A 24,871-nucleotide genomic window follows, 5' to 3' on the forward strand; every position below is an offset into this window, starting at 1 on the left:
CCTGTTGTTTCATCTGTGCAGACGGGGAGTTAAAAATCTGCTCTGACATTTATTTTATTTTGAATAGCGTTGGTACTTTCATTACTATCAAATACAGATATTGTATTGTTAGAAGTATGGAAGTGTTGTTACTTTTGACAACCGTACTTCATACATGACACCATTTCTTACAAGTTATAATAAGCCGTGAGAGTAACTTTAATTAGTTCATGAGTCTGAAGTAGTGAACAGGTTTTCAGAGATGCTTATCAAATCCATAGGCCTAAAATGCAATTTTCTGTGTAACTGAGTTCAAGCTAATTTGACAGCCCATAACATCAACAATCTTTATTTATTGTCCAAAATTACAAAAACACTCGGTAACTTATCACCATGGTACATCTGATGAATGATAGTGAGGCAGCTTAGCAAAATAAAGAGGACAGGCGGGACAAAGGCACCAAATTTTTCCCACATGCTCTCTATCTCCAAAAGTTTCAGTTTTTGATGGGAGCCACTTCATCAAGATTGTGGATTGGAAATGGCAGCCATATAAAATCTATGAGAAGCAATATGTCTTTCAAGCCACTTAGAAGGTCAATCTTGGTGTCAAAATTACATTTTCTGAGTCAAGGAATAATTTAAAGCTATTGAGAATAACATATAGATATGTTCATTTTTCAAAATGTCCAACCGCTTAGGAAGTGGTTGAAAATTGAGTTGGAAATTACGTAAATACATGGCCAAAATGAACATATCTTTTTGATCAAATAATCATCTAGTAATTTTCTCAATAACTTTAATGGATTCCTTGACACAGATAATGTATATTTTGACACCAAGAATGACCATCTAAGTGGCTTGGAAGATATATTGGTTCTCATAGACTTTATATGGCTGCCATCTCTGATCCGCAATCTTGATGAAGTGGCTCCTACCAAAAATTGAAACCTATGGTGCTTTTGTCCGACGTGTCCCCATTGTTCTCAAATCTATTCCCAAGCTGCCTGACTATGATGACTGATGTTACTTAAAGGAATGCTTCACCACCCATGTGACCATATACATAGAATATCAAATACTCACCCTGTGTTACCTTGAATTCTTGAAGAATATCTTAGTTTTCCTGCAAGCCTCCACGGAGAACAGAGAATCCAAAAACTGAGAGAATCCTTGATGAACTTAAGAAATTATGGCTGCATTTTACAGCAAAGTTGTATGCATCTACTTCGCAAACACGTGCATTTCCACTTAAACCTTACAATTTAAAACACAGCTGGCTCGTTTTCCCAGATGTTTCTATATAGCTCTGCTGAGTTCTCTTAAGCAGCCTACTCTTTCTAAATTTAACTTTTTAAACTCTCTGATTAGCTATAGGCCTAAACTTTTTTTTCTTCAATGAGGACCACATACAGGTGCATCTCAATAAATTAGAATATCATAGAAAGTATATTTATGTCAGTAATTCAATGCAAAAAGTGGAAATAACACATTATATAGATCTATTACACATAGAATGAAACATTTCATGTCTTAATTTATTTTCATTATAATGATTATGGCTTACATTTAATGAGGACCTAAAATTCAGTGTCTCAAAAAATTTGAATATTACAAAAGACCAATTTTAAAAAGTATGTTTAATATGGAAATGTTGGCCTCTGAGAAGTATGTCCATCTATATTACTCAATATTTGCTTGGGGCTATTTGACTTGAACTACTGGAAATGGACTATTCCATCATATTCTAATGTATTGAGACACACCTGTATTACTGCATAAGTATAAGTATCAATATAGGTAAATACATGTATTACTGAATAAGTAATTTAAATCATAAATCTAGCGGCATCTTGCAATACCCGGCTGACTATTCAATGTAGAAACAGGTCAACAGTCCAAATCAACAAATGTAATTATGCATGGAGACATTTCACCTATTTTATTGGAAAATCTTCAAAATAAACAAAAATGGCACAGCAGTATACAAATCTCAAAATGCATATAGCCAGTAGAAATACTGCAGTTCCCTCTGTGTAAATTACTTCTTTCTCACTAGAAAATCACTGTGATAACTGGGCAGGTGCTGGTCGATACACACACGTGTTTCCATTTCAAGAGGAGGATAAACTAATTGTGATTTGAAAGTCAAGGCCCATCAAATATATATTTATATATTTATATATATGAACGTGTGTTTGTGTGTGTGTGTGTTTTTAGTTGCTAGTTATGGTGCGCAACATGCTAGTATTGGATATATATATATATGATGGGGAAATGCTGTGGATCTTTACAAGAGCTTTGCATACATAGAACGCTCATTCAATGTTACGATATAAATGAATATATTCAAGACATAGCTAAACGATAAATACATAATATATCCATGTTAGTGGCATTTCCAGACATAAAGAGAAATTACTATAAATTACTTTCAACCACAGTTATGTGTCGGACATTCTTGACTCCAATTAGAAAGTGAAAACAAACACCAATGAGGGTCACTAATTCAACTAAAAGAGGCAGTGAACAATATCATTTTGGGGGGCGCAGGGAGGAGGAGTTGTCATTGAAATGGTTATTGTCTGAGAGAAACCTGGAGCAGTGAAGAGAGCTTTGGGTTGTTGGACCGAGCCGAGCCGGGCCGAGCAGAGCCATCTTTTCTTTCAGGCCTGTCTGATTTTGGACGGGGTGTAGCTCTTGTCCACAGACTCGTCCTGTAGAAACATGTGCAGGCATCGTTCGTTCTGAGCTAGAGGGTGACCTGCCACTCTGAAACACACAAGAGAAAAAGTTTAACTTGATGACTTTGAATATTATGAAAAAAAAATACATGGAAAATGTCTAGATATCAGCTCTTAAATTAAACTCTTACGAGCCATTTTTGTTGTTATCATTATATTTGTCCAAACAAATGTACCTTTAGTTGTACCAGGCATTAAAATGAACAAGAAATTGAAGAAAAAGGGTGGTCTACTAATTTTTTCCGTGTCTGTAGATGCAACTTTGGACACAAGGACACACATGAACAGAGAGAACAGGCAGAGATGGACTGGGGCGCTGGACTAACTTCAGATAAGAAACATAACCTGTTTAAAAGAAAGTTGGAAGACGTTAAGAAAGATTATAAGAAAAAAGTTTCGAATCATGGTTATGTGCTAGAAGTGAAGGTTTTTCATTATGTGACTTTGGTGAAATACAAACTAAGCCAGCAAATCTTGTATTCTGAAAGGTAAAATGACGATTTCTTGTCAATGGACTCTGGTGGCTTTGAAGAGAGCACAGATAATAGCTTCAGTTCCCCCTACGTAAACCGGAATAAGGCTGTCTGACAGCAAGGTAAAGTGGTGAAATATTCTGAATGTAACATACACATACAGGTGCATCTCAATAAATTAGAATATTATAGCAAAGTTTATTTATGTCAGTAATTCAATTCAAAACGTGGAAACAACACATTATATAGATCCATCACACACAGAATGAAACATTCCATGTCTTAATTTATTTAACTTCTTCTAATTATAATGATTATGGCTTACATTTAATGAAGACCTAAAATTCAGTGTCTCAAAAAAATTGAATATTACAAAAGGACAATTTTGTAATTAAAAAAAAGTATGTTTAATATGGGAATGTTGGCCTCTGAAAAGTATGTCCATCTATATGACTCAATACTTGGTTGGGACTATTTGACATGAACTACTGGAAATGGACTTTTACATCATATCCTAATTTATTGAGATGAACCTGTAAACTGATATAGCCAGTACTCCTGCCTGCTTCTCCAAACTGAGGGCATATTGACCATCTGTAGATAATACACTGTAACTACACCGGTCGAAACAGGAAACAAATGGCCACGATTCATACAGATGTCTTGAAGGTTTATTTTCTCTCTCTCTGTGTACTTCAGCAGACACTGTAAAAATGTGTGCGCCACTTGGAGCACTTGTAGAATTGTTACTCTGGAGTAGCATTCTCTTCTGTACAGCCTTCTCTTCTGCTCTTACCCATAATGCAACTGAACCATAATAAACAGACCCGGCCTCACATTTCGACCTCACATTGCACATTTCCAACATTGCCCTCAAATAAGACCCTTATAGTTCAAAAAGTCCCCCAAAAAGGGACTACATTTTAACCAAACATTTTATCTATAAGACATATTTATAAACCTTTTAAACATCTTATTTATTGCATTTTAATCACCTTTTACTGACTTTATGAACTTGAATGATTATGAATTTGTATGAAACAAAAACAAGCACAAAATAAACTGTCTCAGAGACAGTTACATACACTGATAATGTTTATAAGTGGCACCAACAACTCCATATGACATTTTTTTAACTATCCCATTTTACAACCTCTGCAATAATAAGTAATCAGCCCCCAGAATGTGACATAAAATATATGTTCCATTGTCTGGTTCAATACTTTTATTTTCAACAGGTTTCATTAAATACACTACTACTGTGTGAAACTGCTCCTCCCTAACAAGTATCAGCTAATGGCCACTGGCAACTCTAAATGCTTGTCCCGTTAGAATAAAGTCTGCGACTCCATTTTTCTGTCTGGCCCTCAATCATACACTGGCTTTCTAAATTGGCAATTTGTCATTTTAACTTTGAGCAACCTTGAAATGGTTGATAAAGCCAAAACTCTGCCTGTACGATGGTCTGAGTCATTGTGTCACTGATTAAGAGGCTTATTGACATTTCGAAAACTCTGACCAGACATACGGACTAAGCGTACTGGGACAATTATATCCAATTATGGTCAGAGATAAACGGATATAAATCCAGGGACTCATCTCCAATAAGTGTCACTTAAAATTTGGCAAGTTCAGGTCGTTCTTGGGTTTTTTTGGTTAATGTTTATTCCACACATCTATCCGTCATTTCCTTAAATTAATCAGTGTTTTGTATCACCGTCATGACAGCAGTATGATATCACTCCATCTTGGAAATACTGTATGTTTGGGACTTTGTTTTGCTCCATTAAGCCACTTTGACATCCCCGAATGTCCTTTCAGATGACGCAAAAGGAGGCTTAACGAGAACAAGCCTGTGCACCTGAGACCCTAAAATCATTCCATTTTCCACACCGGTAAATATCTCAAGCAGCTCAGCATGACGACATTGTGCGTACGAATGCATCTTAACCTCTCGCAGGAAATATTTCAGACAAATTAAGCTGCTTCGAGGGGGGAGGCAGTCACATGTTAAATACCGGGGCAATCACTGGAGAGATCACCCCGTTTAATAGGTTTTTGGATATCGAGATGTTGACATTGAGGACAAGGTGCCGCTGAAGCATTTCAAGGCCTCACTCGCTTTTTGAAGTGGGGATGGAAGCACTTCTTCTTTACCGGAAGCATGAATTATGTTTGACTAGCCTAATCAAAAACTGATGGTTATCTCCTCTCCTCCCTCTCACTTTTTTCACAGTGACAATCATGTTTACCGTTCCAAAAGATTCCCTCTTCACAATGCTCTCAATCACAGATTAAACAATGCTGCCAGCCACATTGGCCAGTATTAAGTCTGAACAATGATATGATCAACAGCACTGGTTCATTCATAGGAAGCAAAGGAGGGAGGAAAATCTTAATTACTAACACATTCTCATCTCCTTTAAAAAACATATTTATGGATTTTAATTTTCTCAACTGTCTTTGCGCACTTAATATTCCGAAAGGAAACATTGATGCATTTGCACATGAAACAAAGATAATGGCCAAGTCTGCAATCAAAGCAAATAATTACAATCACACTGTAACTTTTATTGTTCCGCAGCTGAAAATGAGGACATGCTGGATCAAAAATAAGCAGAGGTGCACACACCATCCCACGGAACCACGCGCTGTAATTTGAGCTGCAATTATCATAAATTACACATCAACAATAAAACAAATGTGGGAAAAATTATGTTGTGGGGGTGCACACTTGAGTCCTCTGGTTGTTCTTGTCCTTTGCGAGGTAATTATAAAAGAGAATTAAGGAGGAAAGTGAGGAAAAAGACCTGTCTGTCTCCGCGGGTTCACTTTGTTAACAATATGAAGAGAAGTGAAAAAGTTGAATCTACTTATTGCACAAAGTGTTTTATTGTTCTTGAGAGTTAAGATAATACCTCGCTAAGGAAGGAGCTGCGAACGACGGCGCCGACAAAGACAAAATTGTAAAGAATAAATTGTTTTAACCTCGTGGCATAGCAGCGGACGTAAGCAGGAAGACTGGAGAAGAACCGGGAAGACTTACTTGTTGAGAAACTGCTCCAGAGCCTGTCGCCGCTCCTCGATGAAGGAATCATCAAATATCCCATCATCCCCTCGAAACGGAAGCTGCCGGAAAAGAGCTTTTCCTGGGAGAGGCGGGACGACCACCTGAGATTAAAAAAACAAACTGTTAAAGAGGCACATATGACTTATTAATGAGGATTTTACATGATCGTTTCTGGTGAGAATTAGGGATGGGCGTTTGGAAGAAATCTGCCAACTCCAGCATCTATAATGTTAACGATCAATTAATCGATTAATCGCTGCATACATGGGCAAAATAAAAGATATACAGTCATGGAAAAAATTTATTAGACCATTGTTTTCTTCAATTTCTTGTTAATTTTAATGCCTGGTAGAACTAATGGTACATTTGTTTGGACAAATATATACAGTATAGTATATACAGTACTTTACAAAAGCCTGTTTTGATAATGGATGCACTTTTATTTTGAAAGGACAAAAAGAGATTTCCTGACGATCGTAAAACTAATTCAAGCGAGATTAATCTGAAGGGATAACATCAAGTTCAATGTTTTGGCATGAGGTTAGTTTTCACATTAATCTTCATATTTAAGTGTGTTTTGTGTTTGAATAAGTTTTGGATAAAACAAACTCAGTAATTCATGCTAGCAAGGTTTGATACAGTAAGCTAGTTTTGCTGTGTGTTTTATAATTGTTATTGCAACTTTCAGTTTGCAAACTGTAGCTTTATCCAACTTAATTCTCAGCTCATTGGCTTATTCACGTACGGCCGCAGAACTGAACGCTCAGCTGTGTTTCAGATCAGTGAGTACTGATACGCAGTCGGAGATAAAATTAAAAAATACACAGATCGATAAAAATTCCACGTGATCGACCAAATTCTTAATGACCATTAATCTGTCGCTGATTAATTATTCCCATCCCTAGTGAGAATATTTTTATATGCCATTTCTGAGGCTAAAAAACAGATAGTTTGTGGCCTTCATCCACAGCAGGACAAAGAACCCAAACCACATTCAGGTGAAATCTTCCTTAACAGGCTGCAAAGGTTCAGAAGATCTTTTAAAAACTTTCTCTCCCATACAGACACCTCACAGATGTGATCAATGTTGTGTGCTGATTTTATAAGGCAAGTACTCAAGAGCCTTTGTGTCGAGTTCACCTCAATGGCTCACCTTGCTTTCTCTCTCCAGCTCCGCTCTGAGCCACTCAAAGTCGCTGTACCGCCTTCGTACACTAGACTCCTTCAGCTTGAAGATGGGAAGGTTGGTCTGTGGAGACACACACACACACACACACACACACACACACACACACACAGGTGGAAAACGGTTAGGGTTGTCACTTTATAAGTGTTGCTTTCATTTACCAATATGAAGAACCTTTTTGTATGCATGTTAGTATGTATTAATTCCAGTAAGCTAAAGTTCAACCACCGGTTTAAAGGCATACTATGCAGGAATTGTTGCTTGTTTGTAAACACAACCTTCAAACTCAGCCTCTCCTCCCCGGCTCAACGACAGTGAAAGCAAACGCAGCATTCACTCTTGTTTTGGAACGAGAAGCGTCATCTATATTTTCTGTTTTGTTTTCTTTGCCATTTCCGTAGCTTTGCGCCAAAAGGATGAGGCCGAGAAGCATCCCGAACAAAGCAAAGTGAAAAGAGAAACTCCAGGCAAGAGGGCAGAGGAGATTATGCAGACACAGACACACTTCCAGTAGGCCATAAAAGATGACTGAGAAGGATTATTCTTGAGTCTGTGAAGATTCTGCATAGAATACCTTTAAATTCCAATTATAATAACAAAGTTTGTGTACACATTTTTTTAAAACCTACTGTAGTGTTTGTATAGCTAAAAGTATTGAGGCTTAACTATTCAATTTTTAGAAAAAATGATGAACTAGTAAAACATGCCTGTCCAAAATTTCCAAAAGCCTTTAAAATGCTTGTTTTGTCCGACCAATACTCTGAAGACCTAATATATTTAATTCACAGTGTTATAACAAAAGAAGTGGAAAATCCTCAAATTAGAAAACTGAAACCAGATACTTTTTGTTTGATAAATGATTTAATCCTCCTGTTGTGTTGTGGGTCAAATTCAAAGTTTAAAAGTATAAAATTATTATGAGAAAAACAAGTGAATTATCCTCATTAAACCATGATCTGTGAGAGGTAAAGAACACCATTGCACTAAATATTGATTGAAATGTTAGTAATGGAGTTATTAATGAAATAGAAACAATGTTTATTGGGATTTTTTGGTTTCTGAAACATTTGGGTAATTAAACATGCCCCCGGTAAATTGATGCACGGACACTATTACTGTTCCTGAGAAACGAACATAATAGGACCGTAAATTATCAAATTGCAGCTTTTTTTGGTCATCGACTTATCAATTAATCAATAAAATGTAGATTTTTCTTGCCATACTTCATTGCAATATTTTGTTGAAGCATGGTGGCTTTTTAAAATAATAATTCACTCCCAATTTATTATTTAAAGTACAACATTGGGATGAGAGCATGGCCCTTTTCTGCATATGCCGCCAACAAAAGTCTCTGTATTGTTGCAAGGTTACCCATGGATTATAAACCTTGCTCGGGACTTACAACTGTGCTCAAAAGGTTAAGAGGAACTATTTTTAAATATAGACTTTCAACTTCCAACTAATCAAGGGGTTTTACTTCTTGTGTATTAATATTATTGTTAAAAATTATCATTAGAAAATACAGAGAGAGACTTGAGGGGAAAAAAAATAGAGTGAAAGGTTTTGTTGCATTGGGTTTGGGGGCATAGCCTTGTGTTATCTGCTCTGACTTTATTAAAGGAAAAAAAGGAGGAGAAAAAAAACAGAAAAAAACAAAGACTCCTTCAAAATGAACCAAACCGAATAGAAAAATTGGGAGTTCACTTATGTTTTGCTCACCAAGGTCTATCGCTCTCAGAATGTTTTGCCATTTTTTGTGTGTGCTCCCGTACGCCGCAGATGTGTGCATAATTCTAAGTTGCTGTTGACAAGCACTTGAGAGTGAATTTCATATTAAAAAGAGGAGATGTTTCGACATTGACAGAGAACATTGAGCAAACAGCACATCACAGCACAATGCCAAACCTCTTCACTAGTCCTGACAGCACATGGCCATCCCACAACAATGTACAAACAAGGAGGGAGTGAATGAGCATTTCATTGGCAGGCCACATTCACAGAAGGTCAGAATTCATGGAAGTAGGAATCACAAGAGCAAAGCAATTGAGCAAGTAGGTGCAGCATGAATACAGTGTGAGCTGCAGACTGATCGATGATCGACTGTGACTGTGTGTGCAGCAAAGGGGATGGAGAGTTAACTAGAAGGCTGAGTAAATGGCTGAACAAAAGAGAAAGGAGGGGGTGTACGTGGTCATAAAGGAAGAGCAGAAAAACTGGAGGGGTTGGGAGCTTCATCTGGTCTGCGTAGGACTAATTGAAGAGGAGGGAGAGCAGGAGTGGTCTTTTCGCTCTCATGGTCTCTCCCTTTCAGTCTTTTTCCTCTTTATTTCCGTTGCTCTGCGATAATAAGTCAGATTTTCTGCCCTTGAGACTGCTCTTGTGGTGTTTCAATGAGGAAAACGCAGGCATTCGTTTTCCACCCCCTTTTTGCTCTGTCCTCTCTCCAGTCAAGAATTATGGATCCTGCACAGATTTTGTTTGGAAAGAGCGAAACTCGTTTGGTAAAAATTTGTATTCTGCAACAGAGCATGCTGGTGTCACAGTATAGCATTCGGAGCATGTACAGTAATTTGTTGTTGCTGTTAAATTTAATTATGCTACAGTCATTAGTGTTTTTCCTTATTTTTTATCGCTCTAATCAATGGAATATAGTTCAACAGCACCACAAAACAAACTGTATCGTACTACCATTATAACCTTCATAGAGGTTGAGTTCCTGCAGGAATGGTGTATCAGACTGTATAACTGTTAGCCAACTGTACCTACTTAATCGTGACAATAACAACAATTTTATATGAAGTACTCTACCGGTCTTCCCTTCAATTCTTGAAGAAAACTGCCTTTCATGCACAATGTCACAGTGAACAGAGAATCCAAAGACAGTAAATCCTTGATGAATGGAAATAAATGGAGGCCATGTTTAACAACATCAAAACTGTATCAGAACACGGTGGTGCAGTGGTGGAAGTATTTTAAATAGTCTTATTTATCCAGCTGTATGCTCACTGCTTCCGAAACAAATTTTTCACTGAAATCTTACCATTAAAAAACACTTCTGCATAAACAGTCTTATGCTTGCACAAGCTTACTACTCGTCCGGTAAGTGTATAAAATAGCAAGATTTCTGCAAAAAATCATGTGCTTGGAAAGTAGAGAGCATACAACTGGATAAATGAGAATTGTATTATACTGCACGTGTCATGTACGACATTGTAAACAGATGTTTTGTTACAGATTTGCTGTTCTTAAACTCAGCCATCATTTACTTAAAATTATTAAAGATTTGCTACATTTTATGACTTTTTGTTCATCGTGGAGGCATGCAAAAAAACATTTTTTTTCTCCCCCAAAAATGTATTTTTTGCAGGCAGCCGTCCATTCTTTGTCATCTCATAAGCTAATTTTACTAGCAGTTTGATTCAGAATTCGTCAAGTGATTATCATTGTCTTGTTAAGAAATGGTGTGAATGGTTAAAAAAAACAACTTTCAAACCAACCGGCAGAATCTGGGGTTCAGATGTTTAAATATGACTCTGATTCAATACATGAAATGGCAATATTGTACATGCCGTTTGTACAAGAGTGTCTTCGTCTGTAAGTGTGTCAGAGAGAAACTTCGAATACTGTAGTTTGCTCTGGAAAGACGGTTGTGCCTGTAGCTTTAATAACTCATGTTTTACTGTTATTTTCTTTGTGATTTAACAGCTAATAATTAAGTTATCCTTGTGTGTGATATCACCTGATTTACAATCTGTTGAGGTTTTCAAACTCTTCTTTAATAAGCCCTAAACTTTAGTGTTGACTGTAACAAAAAAGCTGTTTCCCTCTCACCCCATGACATGAGTTTTGCCTGGCAGCTAGTTTTCTAAACAAACAAGCCATTTTGTATCTGGTATCTTTCTGTGACCTGTGGTACACTCACACTCCCTTTTTCCCCCACTGGGTTTTTATGCGACGCAGCAGCCTTGAAAACTTCCCACTTATTTAAAGTTCTCTCCAGGTGAAGCTGTCAATGAGCCCCTCCACTCCTCCCCTTTCCCAGGTCACAGGAGAAGTGGATTATCTTAGCTTTATCACCCCAGTGCTCTAGCATTAACTCCACTCTCCTCTCACCGTGGTCTGTCCCCGCTGCGTCATGTTACCTCACAGCATGGAGCGCTGCAAAGTTAATCCCCACCACAACAGATCACAGTTACAGGTAATCTGCCACCGCCGTGACTCTAATCCCATCATGTGCACACAGAAAACACTTAACCACGCGCAAGCACACACTGACGTACATGAAGTATGCACGCACAGGTGTTAAGTATAAAGATTTGACCAGGCACACAGTTCACAATGTAAATATAATCACACACACACACACACACACACACAATAAAGCGAGCAGTGAGAGCATAAGGAAAGAAAGTCACCTGGCCTTTCAGTCCTCTCGCCCTCTCAAACCCTGTGATTAAGAGATTGGCCTTGCAGGACAAGGGGAGGACCGAAAACGACAGAACTGAAAAATGAGAGGTCTCATTCACTCTCTCACACACACAAACACTGAAGGAGGCGGTGCGTGAGAGCTCTACGAGTCAAAGATCAGGTTTCTCCGGCCTCTGTTCTCTTCACGGCTGGTTAGAGGTTAGGGCTCGGGTGTCTCAACTTACTGGCCCCTGCAGTGATTGGGAGGTGGGACCAGCTCACACCCGGCCGGGTCTTAGCATTTCATCAGTTGTCTAAAAAGGCACGCTTTGCCTCGCTCGCTTTCTAAGAGACTGGATAAAATAAGAGAGGAAGAAAAGGACGGACAAAAATTAAACCCTCCAAACTTTGAGAAAGAAATATTGAATTTGTGGACATATTAAAGGCAGGTTTAAGAGAGAGTATGCTGTATCTTTAGAAATAGGACCGTAAAGCTAGATGTAGCTCCTTCAAAGTAAACCTCCTAGCTTCACTTTCCATTCTGAGTGTACAAAGTGCAATCTACGCTCCATAGGAAGAGCATGTGATTCATAATGCGTGGGACACAATACCTTAGGCTCATTGAAAATGGGTTGAAAAGAGGCTGAACCCTTAAAAAGAGCGAGACAGAGAAAGAGGGAGAGAGGGGACAAAGATCACTCATCTCCTGAGAGAGAATAGTTCAAGGCCACCATGCATTAGCTTTTAGCAGGTTGGATTAAGTCAAGTTTGAGAGTGCGCATCCTAAACCTCCCCCATGCCCCCTTCTTACCCCTCCCATATACTCTCCTTTCAGAATAATAGCATAAAAAATGGCAACATAATACCATCTCATTGCATCATATTCCAAAATGGGGAAAAAAACACAGGGAACAAAAGCATTGGGGCTATGGGTCTTTCGCTCTCGCCTCTTCATGTACTCTCTCACTCGTTCACTCGATCGCCGGCCCCTGCGGCCTGACAGCCTACCCTCTCTCCGACTCGCCTAGCTGGCAAAAAGCTGCTTTGTTGCCATAGTATCAACTCCCACTTTTGATACTGTCATTTCAAGTAGGATATGGTAGCCTTGATACAATATGTTCCCCATTTCCATTAAAATAGTTGTCGAAGAGGATGCTGTAGACTTTGGATTACACTTGACTGTGCCTGACAAGCGCCCCCCCACACACACACCCACTCCCCATCTCTCCCCATTTTATTAATGACCAAAGGCCCCCGCCCCATACCCCAAATGGAAAGGAGAAAGAAAGAGAGAGGGAGAAGCTATGGGAGTAGGGAAGAGGAGGGGTAGAAGACTGAGCGAGAGTGAGCGACAGAGCTATAAGAGGGCTTTTATGTACTCCTATCCATAAACAAAGTGAGATCCCAAAGTTCGCTCCCCTGAATGTGCTCTCTGGATGAGATGGGAACCAACTAAAGACAAGAAATTTTGATAATACCCAACACCCTCTCCTCCCCCTCACATACACACACACACACACACACACACACACACACTGTTTGCTGAGGGTCCAAACAAATGCTGCTTAAGGGGGTCCTCTCAAACCAGCAGCCACCAGAAAAAAACATTAAGGTGATATGATAGGAGTCTGCAGAATAACTCTGCCCATTAGGAACATGAAAAAAAACAGATGCAGAGGCATAAAAAGAAAGAACATCAAACCTACCAGCTTCCTGTGGTCTGTAAGCCATTTAAGAAACTACGCTTAAAACGAAGGGATTTAGGTTAGAACAAAAATCCATTGTTTCAACACGACCCTGGACATTACAAGTCTGCTCAGGCAAAATGAGATATCCGCCTCCTTTCACTACGAACTTCCACCTCTTTAAAAACCTGACTGAAAGAAGTAGATTGATCCCATTGATTTTCAACACCAAAATGCAGGCCTGGTTGTCAACAAGTGACTGTGTAACCTGCGTCACAGCCACCGGAACCAGTTAGCTTCTCACATGATAAACCCAATCTTTATACAGTTTGAGTCACCGCTAACTTAATGAACATTCAGACCCTGCCAACGAGTCACATGGCAAATGCAATGGCATTAGTTTAAATAGTCCGAAGCCTAGAGACGAGTTTTATCACAAACATACCAGTATTATTAATATGTTTTCCAATATGTGCAGATATGAAAACCCTTTTTTAAGAAAACATGTTATGTAAAACACAATGCTTAGGGTAATTTATAAATGGTGCCATAAAGCTAATGTTTTTATTTGTTTATTCTTTATTTAAATGGTCAACTGACTGATCAGTACTGGTGTATATTTAGCTAATTATTTAAACTTCTTCTATTAAAAAGGGTAGCGAATTGACTGATATACTATTTAGCTTTTTTCTGTTTTTTATTATTCGTTTTTCTATTAAAATCCCCTTATAGTGAACATAGAGTATAATTTAGCTTTTTTTTCTCTTTAATGTATTCTTTATTTTTTTGGTCAGCAGCTGACTGATACAGTACTGGTGTTTATGTAGCTATTTATTTCATTTTTACTTCTATTTAAAAATGGTAGGCAATTAACTGATACCCAACAGTACCATTTAGCAATTTTAAAAATGTTTTCAGTTTTTTTTTATTAAAATGGTCAGCAATTCACTTATAGTGATTACTAGTACTACTTAGCTTTTTTTTCTCTTTAATTTATTCTTTATTGAAATCGTAAGCAATTGGCTTAAACTAAACATACAATACTTGTGATTATTTAGGTATTTTTTTTAACTGTATTCTTTATTTTCTCAATGTTCATTTATAGAATTGCTTAACAAAAAACATTTAATTTTTCTATATTAAAGTTATTACTTTAAGAAAGCAGCCTTCGGAGTATATTGCAGAGTCATATTGGTGCAAAAATGTGCCCAATCCACATAGAAAAGGTGAATTTTCATTCCCACTCAGAAAATCACTATATTTTCATAGATATTGGTAATATGTGAATTTCTTCCTTCTAGAGTTGGTATTGGTGAAAAAATAAAAAAACAACAACATATTGGTCAGGTTATAATTTAAACAGAGTAAGGGCATATGTCACAATTTCATAGAAGAAAAAAATCTTGCTCTGGTGTTTAGCCTATACATTAAACCATATATAGTTATCAAAGGGGCTTCAGTAACGCATTATGAACTCTGCAACTGACTGCACACAGCTGGGAGTGAAATGGGATAAGTGGGCAATGGGATGAAGGCTGGTGAGGGGGTGGCTTTCTGCCCTCCTTTGGGTAGGGGGTGGAGGTGGTGTAGGGGTGGGGGGGATGGGGAATAAATGCTCCAGCTCCCCCACACACCCTGGCCTGTTTCATTCTTCTCTTCTCTCAATGAGGGGATTAGGCAGACTCTCTCAGTGCGGCCACAAGGGCTCTCTCGATTTCGAGGTGGATAGCAGGACAGCGGTGAGAACAGGAGACAAGAGAACGAGTTATAAACAGAAACCATCTGGCATAATTAGGTGATAGCTTGAGCAAGTAGTTCTAAATATTATAAGTGAAAACAGAACAAAAAGAGCAAAGCATACTGTAGGGTATGCATTCCAGGCCGAGGCATTGTGGCTAACACTCTTAACATGCTGGAGATGGAGTAAAATGCTTCTAAAGAAAGCTGAAGAAAGGAGAAGGAGAGAAGCAAAGCAAAGTTGACACCACGTTTGTTGAGAAGTGAGGGATGCGCCGCTTCTTCTGTGGTCTTATGCAAAACAGGGTCACACAGGGCTATGAGGTGCACAATAATGCTGATTACACGCATATGCTAATTATTACACGCTAATCAAGTACAGTAGCCTTATATTCAACGCTAATGCCTGGAGACGGCTTCCCTTCTCTCGACCCATTTCTTTAAGGTAAAAGGAAACTATAAATACTTTAGGGCTTCTCACCAATCTAAATACTCCAGGCCACTAACTACAGGGGTGTCAGTCAACTGAAATGACAATTTAAAGATAAGAGATTAGGCAATCAGACGAGACTAGTGACTGTCTGACAATTTCAGACTCAACACAGCCCTGACATTAAAAGCACATGCAGTGGAGTCCTGGAATGGCTCAATTTGTGCAAAAATTATGTGGTGACAGACATCTGATGAAAAATAAAACATGCCAGTGTCTCAAACCGCGAAATTGGTGTTGTTTTAATGACTACAGTCTCTTGTCTGTATCAAATACCAATTGGATAAAAACTCTTGTAGGTGATCATTTAGTAATTGAACACTGAAAAAGTGCCTTATTAAAGCTTACATTTATTTTTAACCTTAGATACAGCAGGTTAAAGAAACCAGTCTAAAGTCCTCTTGGGTATTTTCACACCTGTGTTTTTTAGTTTGGTTAAATCAACTCTGGTCCGTTTTCCGCCTTGGTGCTGTTTGTTTGGGTAGGTGTGAACAGTAATCACACTTCAGGGCAAACCGAAAAACCCTTTAGAGGAAGTGGTTTGTTTGGTCCAGTCGAAACAAACCCTGGAGCAGTTTATTCTTGAAACACAATTCAACCTTGTTCAGAACAAAGTACCAGGCTGTATTCCCCAAGTTTGAGATAAACAGCTCATGATCCATGTGTGCTTTGCATTCTGGGATGCAACAGGCAGAGCATGGAAACTGTGGTGGCGTGCGTAGTAGTAGCAGAAAAAGAAGAAGAAGATTACTTTATTAATCCCACAATGGGGAAATTCAACCTCTGCATTTAACCCATCCTTTTTTACACACACAAGTGAACACACCATGCAAGGAGCGGTGGGCAGCACATTACTGCGCCCGGGGAGCTGTGCAGGGGGGTTAGGTGCCTTGCTCAAGGGAACTTCAGTCCTAGACCTGTCATGTCCAGCGACTCTCCAGTTACAAGCCCAATTCCTAACCTCTAGGCCACAGAGTGCCTAAAGGCCTAGTGGCCGCAACAAGCCTGTGAAATGCATAGCAATGTGTCTTTCACAGTAATATACAACCAGGACTCTTGGTCCCAATCCCAACACACTCTGACCAATAAGTGGAGTAAAAGTTCACACATGATTTGTAGTTATGTGTTATGGTTTGGCTGTGTGTAAAAAACAACCAAACCAAGGGGAAAATGTTTCAAATTTACAAACTTATCAAGCGATTTTGAACAGAGCAAACGAAATATAGGTCTGGAAAAGCACTAAGCTGCTTGCTATGGCGCTTTCATCCATATCACATGGTCTTCATCAGCACATGGAGTTGGGGAAGCTGTCATTGCGCTGTAGATATTGAAACCTACAGGACTTCTTGTTCAGGCTGAATACGTTTGAATGTCTACAGTTGACAACTGAGCAAACTCTCATCTGCTGATAAAAACTGTGATATAGTCCAAAGCTCCAAAACATGTAGATAAGTGGACTTTGAGAACGTTTTTTGTCAATAATTTAGTATGCTACTATTTTTTTAATTCACCAAAGTGCAGTCCTGGACAAAAGTGATACAGAATTATTTTTGCTGATTTCGCATTGACTGAGCAAAATACACAGGATACAGGATCTGTCTTTTGCAATAGCTGCACTGTCTAACCGTTACTCTCGCCACTGATTGCTCAATTATGCCACGATCTGGACAGTGTCAGCAACAGTCTACCATGACCCATTTCACAAGAATTTAGACTAACTACTAACTCGTTTTCCAGTGGATGGCAGGAAAGAAACATATTTGTTATTCTCTGCAGGATCTTCAGTAGTGTAGGAGGAAGGAAATGTGTTGAGTGGGGGTGGGAGAGACTGGAAAGGATCAAGCAGCACACTGCATCCTGTCTATGAGCTGAGTTATGTTCCCCTTTCGCACCGTATGGGAGTATGGGGCTTTTGAACAATTATAAGTGAAGTCAGGATAAATTCAAGCATTCATAAACCAACCAACAACCCCATTTAAGTAATCTTAGTGTGACGCATACATGGAAGAGGAGCATTTGCTCATTTGGGAAATCAGTTGGTCATACAGGCCTTTTAGGTTAAGTGTAACTACTTTGTTATCTATTCTTTGCAGCCAGATATTGGGGTGTGGTTGGAGTTCAACTCTGAATTGTTCAAGGAGGCTTTCACTTTAAGGAGGAGTTATTTAATCATGGTTTATTAACCATGCTGCAGGAGTTATATAACTCATATTTGAAGACAAACTACTTGTATAAATTTGATGAAAAAAAAACAGTTGCACTGTTACGCCACTGTTGAAAAACACTTCAGGCTAATGTAAACAAATTTCCCCCCTTTAGCAATAGCGATAGCAACTGCTACCAGTAGAGCAAACATGTGTAGGTTCACGGTACATGTAAATACCGTTGTGAAAAATCTTTCGATGACTTATTAACTAATGTCTCGCCAACAAACATACCGCTAACATCAGTAACTAGCGTTAACTCATTAGCTTTAATGACAGATAGCTAACCAGTGTTAGCTCGTTAACGAGTGTAACTAGCCTGCTAGCTAGCATTGGTTTAGCAAAATAATTTCGCAAAGAGGGCTTTACTCTTAGTAGGAAGTGATTTGCCCATGAACATATGGACTCTGTGGTCGTATAGGCGTATTTTTGACAGTGACAAACCTGATGTCAAGAACTTTCTTTGACTACTGGGAAGACGTTAGATAGCTCAGGTAACTAGCTTACAAGCTAACGTCATTAGCACTTGCTCACCTTCAGTCTGACTTCATACGTCGTGTATCTGGTCCTGCCAACCCCGATGGTTTCAGGGTTGCTCACATCGATCTCTAGAAAATTACTCGGGGGTCCATAGGCGTCGTTTAAGTTCTGAGGCTTAGAGAAGAGCCTTCTTGTGTCGGCTATGGTGTTATTCATTTCTCCCCTGTCCTTCTAGCAGCTAGGGATGATGTGAAGTTAGCCACAATACGAATATTTACATCCCGTTAATAACCTTCAAAATAAAACATTTAGTGGTTGTTGTGTCCGCGTAATATAAAATAAATTGAAAACATACACTTATTTAGCTGCGTGTTTGTATTCAATTAACTTATATATTCATATATGTACCTTCTACGCGATTAAATCATTTACACAGCTTTGAAGTCAAAGTGCAACTTTTATGTTGAAGGGAAATCACACAAGTACGAGCTTGAAAGGCCAGCGCGCTGCACTTCCGATCAGCTGAGGTTCAGCTGACGCTGTTTGGCCACCTGCTGCGCGATTTGTTTACAAACCACCAGCGGGCACATTGGCTGCAACATTTTTTTGGACGGTATACATATCGCCACACTGTTAAAATAATCGCCTAAGTCATTTTTTTTTGTCACAATGGTTGTTTTTTTGTTTTGCCTAAATCATCTCCTCATGACTCCGGCCACCACCTTGGTGAAGTTAGTTTGATGTTGGATATTCGACAGATATCATCAACAGTTCCTGCTCTGCTTTCACTCACTAATATATATGTATATGTATCTTGGCAGAAAACAATATGACACCCATTTGCCCCTAACTGCTTGGTTTTTACCTAGGGACCGTCAATAAATGATCCTATTCATTTCCTATGGAAAATGTCTTTTTGCTCAATAGCTTCTGAGTTATGGGATCCAACCACCCCAGACAAATGTAGACATGTTCTACTTAGTAGTACTAATGAGACACACCTCTTCAAAAATTCACATTTTGCCTCTCCTATTTTATTTTTATTTTTTCAAGAATCCCATTAATTTCCAATCGCGCTTTCCAATGTGCAGTAATTGCTGCTAACAATGTGAAAACACAGGTGATCCGACGTTAATGACGTGCTTCAACGCTATTTATTATTTAAAATAAAAGCTTTACATTGGAATATTCTATTAATAACCAGTGATATAATCCAGTCATATAAATAAATGGGAGCTATTTCCGCCTAAAATATGCATCCATTTGTTTTCGTTATTCACAAACATAAATTTAAATGCATAATTGTGACGTTATATCTGCCTAAATGTATTTAGAACTGGTCCCAGTAAGATCTCTGCCACGCGTGTTTCCTGTGTCTATGTTCCAAGTGATTGTCAATAAAGTTATCGGGGTTTGAAACCATCATGGCAGCGTACACGGTTCCTGCAGCTGTCAAATGCTCAATAAATCTTTTACCAAGGGACACTATGCTGGTGTTAAAGAATATTTGCCGGCTGACTGCTGTTTGCACTGGAAAAGGTACGTGTCTTTCCGCCAAGTTACAGTCAATAGGATTCAGTCTGTGGGAGGATTTCGTGGGTTAAAGCCGGTTTCTTATGTATCACCTAAAGCCTCTGCATTACACCTGGCTGTAGCGCTTTCTCTCCCCGACCATGCTTTCATTGCATATAATTGAATCAAGGTATTTTTTGCACGCTCCGTGTAACAATTAACACATGGTGCTTTTGCTGTAATGCTTCAAGGTTACGTTAGTTGGAGGACGTGCAGTTCCTCCGCATCCTCCTGCTCCTCCGGGTCTCCAGCAGCAGACATTTGTCACCTCAGTGGACGCTATGACCGCCTCGTTCAGCGTGGCTCTCTGAGGAAAGATGCTCAGCAGAGAACAGTTCTCCAACAGCTGGCTCAGCTGCAGCACACCATGGAGAACTACAGTAACAGCATCTATATGAACCCACCTCCGCCGAGGCTTAACTCTAAAGATGACAACAAAGACCCTCAGAGTAAAACAACAGTTGAAAACAAAGGCGGTGGGTGCACTGCTGAGGTAAAGGCAACATTATACATTATGATGCACACAATCACTCTCCATATACTCCATATATTTTTCCACCAAAGTTTTTTTCTTTGTTAGCTGTCATGATACCCATGCATGACTCTTTCTAAACAGTATACGTTTTTGAGCTAAATTTAAAGGTATACTATGCAGGATTTTTAGTGGTGGAAGAAGTATTCAGATCCCTTACTTCAGTAAAAGTACTAATACCACACTGTGAAATTACCCCACTACAAGTAAAAGTCTTGCATTCAAAACGTACTTCAGTGAAAGTACAAAAGTATCGGCATCAAAATGTACTTAAAGTATCAAAAGTAAAAGTACTCGTTATGCAGAATGGACCCAATAAGATTGTTTTATATATTCCAAATATATTATTGGAATGTTATTATTGATGCATTTATGTAAGCAGCATTTTACTGTGGTCCATATAGGACTCATTTAAACTACTTAATATACTGTCATGAGGTTTATTTTTAAAAGAAAAGTATTAATCACTTTAAATGTATCATGTTTTTATGTTAAATATTGACATGAAAAGTAACTAAAGCTGTTGGCTAAATATAGTGGAGTAAAAAGTACAATATGTGCCTATAAAATGTAGTGAAGTAGAAGTTTAATTACATAAAAAGGAAATACTCAAGTCAAGTACAAGTACCTCAAAATGATACTTAAGTACAGTGCTTGAGTAAATGTACATAGTTACTTTACACCACTGAGGATTTTCCTATAATGTATTAAGCATACTGACCCACTAGAAGTGTGTGGTGGTGTCTGTTCCTTCAGTGACTCTGCCCTCGGCCTGTATTTTCTCTTTTCATTTTGTTGTGTTAAGAACATTCGTGTGCATCAGCATTTGGGCCAAAAGCTACGAAAATAGTGAACTCAGAGCCGAAACAATATAGCTATAGTGAGGTGAACAAAAAATATATAAATATAAAAAAAAAACACACAAAAAAGTAATTTATTGGTATTATGAAGTCAATGAGTTATGTAATAATACATGAAATATTTCAGAAAAAGAATTACATTTTAAGACATTCAAATGGCCATTGGGTCATGCAGTTCATGTGGTCAACTAAGAACAAAAATATTGCCACAGACAACCTCACAAACACTTGACTTCCATGCCAAATTTCAGCCACCTAGAGCAAAAGCTTCAAACCACTCTGTACTGGGTCCAATGACACCTCCTGCAAGAGTTTATCACAAACAGTGGTAAAGGGGGTGTGACTTAAGTGTAGGGGGTGGGGCTAATCAATCAAATCAATCAATCAAATCAAAATCAAATCAAAATTACTTTATTTATCCCCAAGGGGAAATCCAGTTAGTCTGGTAGAATCTCTGTTATAATGAGACAGCCTGATGGCTGTAGGAGCGAAGGATCTTTTGAATCTCTCCGTCCTGCAACAGAGAGAGAGGAGCCGTCCACTGCTGTTTTTTTGGTCCATAAAGGTTTTGTGTAGCGGATGATCTGGGTATTTCAGGATGGCCTCAAACATCTTGACAGTGCATCTCTCCACTACCTCCTCCAGTGTGTCCAACCTGGCTCCAACCACAGAACCGCACTAATCCGCACTAATGAAAGAGGAACTCTCTGCTGAGTGCAATGATGCCTCCCACAAGACTCTAAAACAAAGCAGTTTGGTACGTGAGTTATGCATGTTTACGTTAAAAGCAACTCCCACTTTTTTCACCCCCAGCTGAAATAAAAAGTTAATCAGCTGTCCTTTGGCTCATGATCAACCTTTCCACAAAATCTTGTGCAAGTTTATAAATTTAATTATAAATGACACACGTTTTTGCCAAAGTTAGATAGATGGACCAGAGTGACCATGAACAGAGTGACCTTGTGACGGAGCAGTCCCGTCACTGACGCGGCCAGCGGCACACACACACACATGCAGCGCCACACACACACACACATGCAGCGCACACAGACACATATTCCACATCGTTCCTCGTTCCCCTCTGCTCTTCAACAAACGGACTTTACAAAGCACAAATTCCCCTTCCCTTCACTGTACAATAGCGCTGCCAAGGGTGCACACTTGGCAGTTCTAAAAAGTTATGGACAAACATGTTAAACTTACCGATGTGTAGAAATGCGCCCGCTCCTACTTACCTGTCCGTTTCCGGCAGAGAAACAGGGCGTCAGGACCGGCGTCATTATATAGGAATATGACGCCAATTTATGATTCCTAGGGGGAGGAGCTACCTCTATATAAGAGGCAGCCAGAACCCTGATCTGAGAGAGTGGTTGTTGTTACAGAGGAGGTAACTGATTGGTGAAAGAGAGAAAAGTATTGATTATTGTGCAAAGAGTTATTGAAGAACTCATTTTGCTCTATTTTGTTTTGTTTGGTACTTGTATATATATATAGCATTTTTTTTGCTTCATTTACTTTGTTTTATTTGTTTATTATTTTTTTGGGGTTGTACATATTGGCACTGTTTGCACCTGAGGAGGAGGAGAATAAAAATCAAGAACATTCATTTCCCGACTAAGCCTGGATTTTTGTATTTTAACGAGGTTGCTAGTAGAACCCCGCCACATATGGTGTCAGAAGTGGGATGGCAAGTCGGAAAAAAACCCTCCTTCCCAGACGCACCGGCCTGCGTTCCCAGCGGCCACAGCAGCCAGAGGAAATGGCGACCGGCGGTGCCGACCTGGACTGGGAAACTGACGTAGAGGATGAGGACACCTCCTGGTGGCGCCCAGCTGCTCCTACAGCTCCGGCACCCACAGCTGAAACAGGTGGAGAGTTGGTGGACATGATGCGGGACTTTTTGGCAGCACAGCAAAGGAGAGAGGAGGGCCTACTGGCAGAGATCAGAGGGCTGAGGGCCTCTCTTCCATCAGCTGATCGGTTACCTCAACCTGCTGTCCTGACACATCCAAGGGCAGCCCAGCCACTGCATGTGCTGAATCAGCCGCCTGCCATGTCTACACCCAGCACGGCTACAGCCACCAGTCCCAGATTGGACCTGCCCACACCAGCACCCCGGCGTATGCAGAGGGACACACCACGGGAGGTATCACCAGCAGCATCCATCCAGTTTCCGGGGGCAAGCAGTAGGTCCGACCAGCCAAGATCAGACTGGAGGCCCTATAGCGAGCCCAGAATTCCCCAATATGAAAATGGGGAGGACATTGAAAACTATTTACTCCGCTTTGAGCGGATTGCAAAAACATGGCATTGGCCAGAGGATGAGTGGGCATGCCGCCTAGTGCCACTGCTATCGGGCAAGGCGTTGGAGGCCTACACTGCGATGGATGAGGAGAGGGCCCACTGGTATCCTGACCTAAAGACTGCACTTCTGGCCAAATTTGACATCTCGCCAGAAACCTACCGGCAGCAGTTCAGGTCCATGACGACACCACCCGGCGAGAACCCTACTGAGACCTACCACCGCCTGAGGGGCCTCTACCGGCGCTGGACCCGGCCAGAACAGCACACCAAGGAGCAGATCGGGGAGATCATCATCCTGGAGCAGCTGCTGAGGGTACTGCCGCCGGAAGTACGAACCTGGGTGAAGGAGCATGAGCCAGCGGAGGGGCTTATAGCTGCCAGGCTAGCGCTGCAGTATCTGAATGCTCGGAGAGGAGGCCCAGCTTCACGCTCAACCAGTGCAGCACCCCGACCAACCTACCAGCCACCACAGACCCGGCCCGGGAGGAGAGAGTACAGACAGGAGGTTCCAGGTACCAGCACTGCCCCAAACCAACAAGCCTCTGGTAAGGATTTTGTCTGTTACTATTGCCAGCAGCCAGGCCACAAAGCTTCCGTTTGTCCCATACGGAAGGCAAAGGTCAGTGGCGCCTGCTATGCACCACGTCCAGAGGTGGCACCCAATGAAAGTAAAACAGACCAAATGCAACATCATAAAACTGTCAGTATAAATGGGCAGCAGGTTACTGCTCTGCTGGACACTGGTAGTTTCACATCCCTGATTAAACACAGCTTGGTGCCAGCAGGCTGGGTGGACTACAGCCGACAGACAGACATTTTGTGTGTACATGGGGATAAGCATCCCTACCCCAGAGCTGATGTGACAATCACCATTGATGAACAGCCTTACCTGTTGACTGTTGGGGTGGTGCAGAACTTGCCTGTGGACATGATCCTTGGATGGGACTTACCTGTTTTGATGGACTTGTTGCACAATAAAGAGGTCCCAGTGGAACCAGACTTTGGGGAGGGTAATGTAAATGTTTCCTGTCCTGTGATCACCCGAGCCCAAGCAAAGGGTGTCCAACCACTCCCAGACTTGGACAGTAGTCTGTGTGAGGGTGGCACTAAGGGCCCAAATAAATCTCGTCGCCAACGCCGCTTTGAAA

General features: G+C 40.1%; 2 protein-coding genes across 3 annotated transcripts in view; one reads left to right on the forward strand and one right to left on the reverse strand.

The window, feature by feature from the left end:
* Positions 1-1,976: 1,976 nt before the first annotated feature.
* On the reverse strand, positions 1,977-18,735 carry snx3 (sorting nexin 3). Its single transcript, XM_059356539.1, has 4 exons — positions 18,510-18,735; positions 7,420-7,515; positions 6,243-6,367; positions 1,977-2,751 (listed from the first exon to the last, which is right to left on the reverse strand). Exons 1-4 carry the CDS (start codon positions 18,669-18,671, stop codon positions 2,646-2,648), a joined length of 489 nt encoding a protein of 162 aa, XP_059212522.1. The 5' UTR covers positions 18,672-18,735; the 3' UTR covers positions 1,977-2,645.
* Positions 18,736-19,838: 1,103 nt separating this feature from the next.
* The window catches only part of afg1lb (AFG1 like ATPase b), a 57,308-nt gene continuing 52,275 nt past the window's right edge, over positions 19,839-24,871 (forward strand). For both annotated transcript variants that reach the window (XM_059356214.1, XM_059356215.1), the window contains exons 1-2: positions 19,839-19,994; positions 20,219-20,520. In XM_059356214.1, coding sequence (XP_059212197.1) covers positions 19,880-19,994; positions 20,219-20,520 — 417 coding nt within the window. In that variant the 5' untranslated portion in view covers positions 19,839-19,879. The remainder of the gene's footprint in view (positions 19,995-20,218; positions 20,521-24,871) is intronic.

The sequence above is a fragment of the Centropristis striata genome, chromosome 18 (assembly GCF_030273125.1).
Source record: "Centropristis striata isolate RG_2023a ecotype Rhode Island chromosome 18, C.striata_1.0, whole genome shotgun sequence".
In the NCBI taxonomy this organism is placed as follows: Eukaryota; Metazoa; Chordata; class Actinopteri; order Perciformes; family Serranidae; genus Centropristis; species Centropristis striata.

Bases quoted from the DNA above. Each gene is read 5' to 3' on its own strand.
- snx3 (XM_059356539.1), bottom strand. From the start codon at position 18,671: ATGAATAACACCATAGCCGACACAAGAAGGCTCTTCTCTAAGCCTCAG. The intron at 6,368-7,419 runs GTGAGCCATTGA...TTTTAATCTCAG, and splicing joins AGCTGGAGAGAGAAAGCAAG to GTGGTCGTCCCGCCTCTCCC. The intron at 2,752-6,242 runs GTAAGTCTTCCC...TGTGTGTTTCAG, and splicing joins CTGGAGCAGTTTCTCAACAA to AGTGGCAGGTCACCCTCTAG.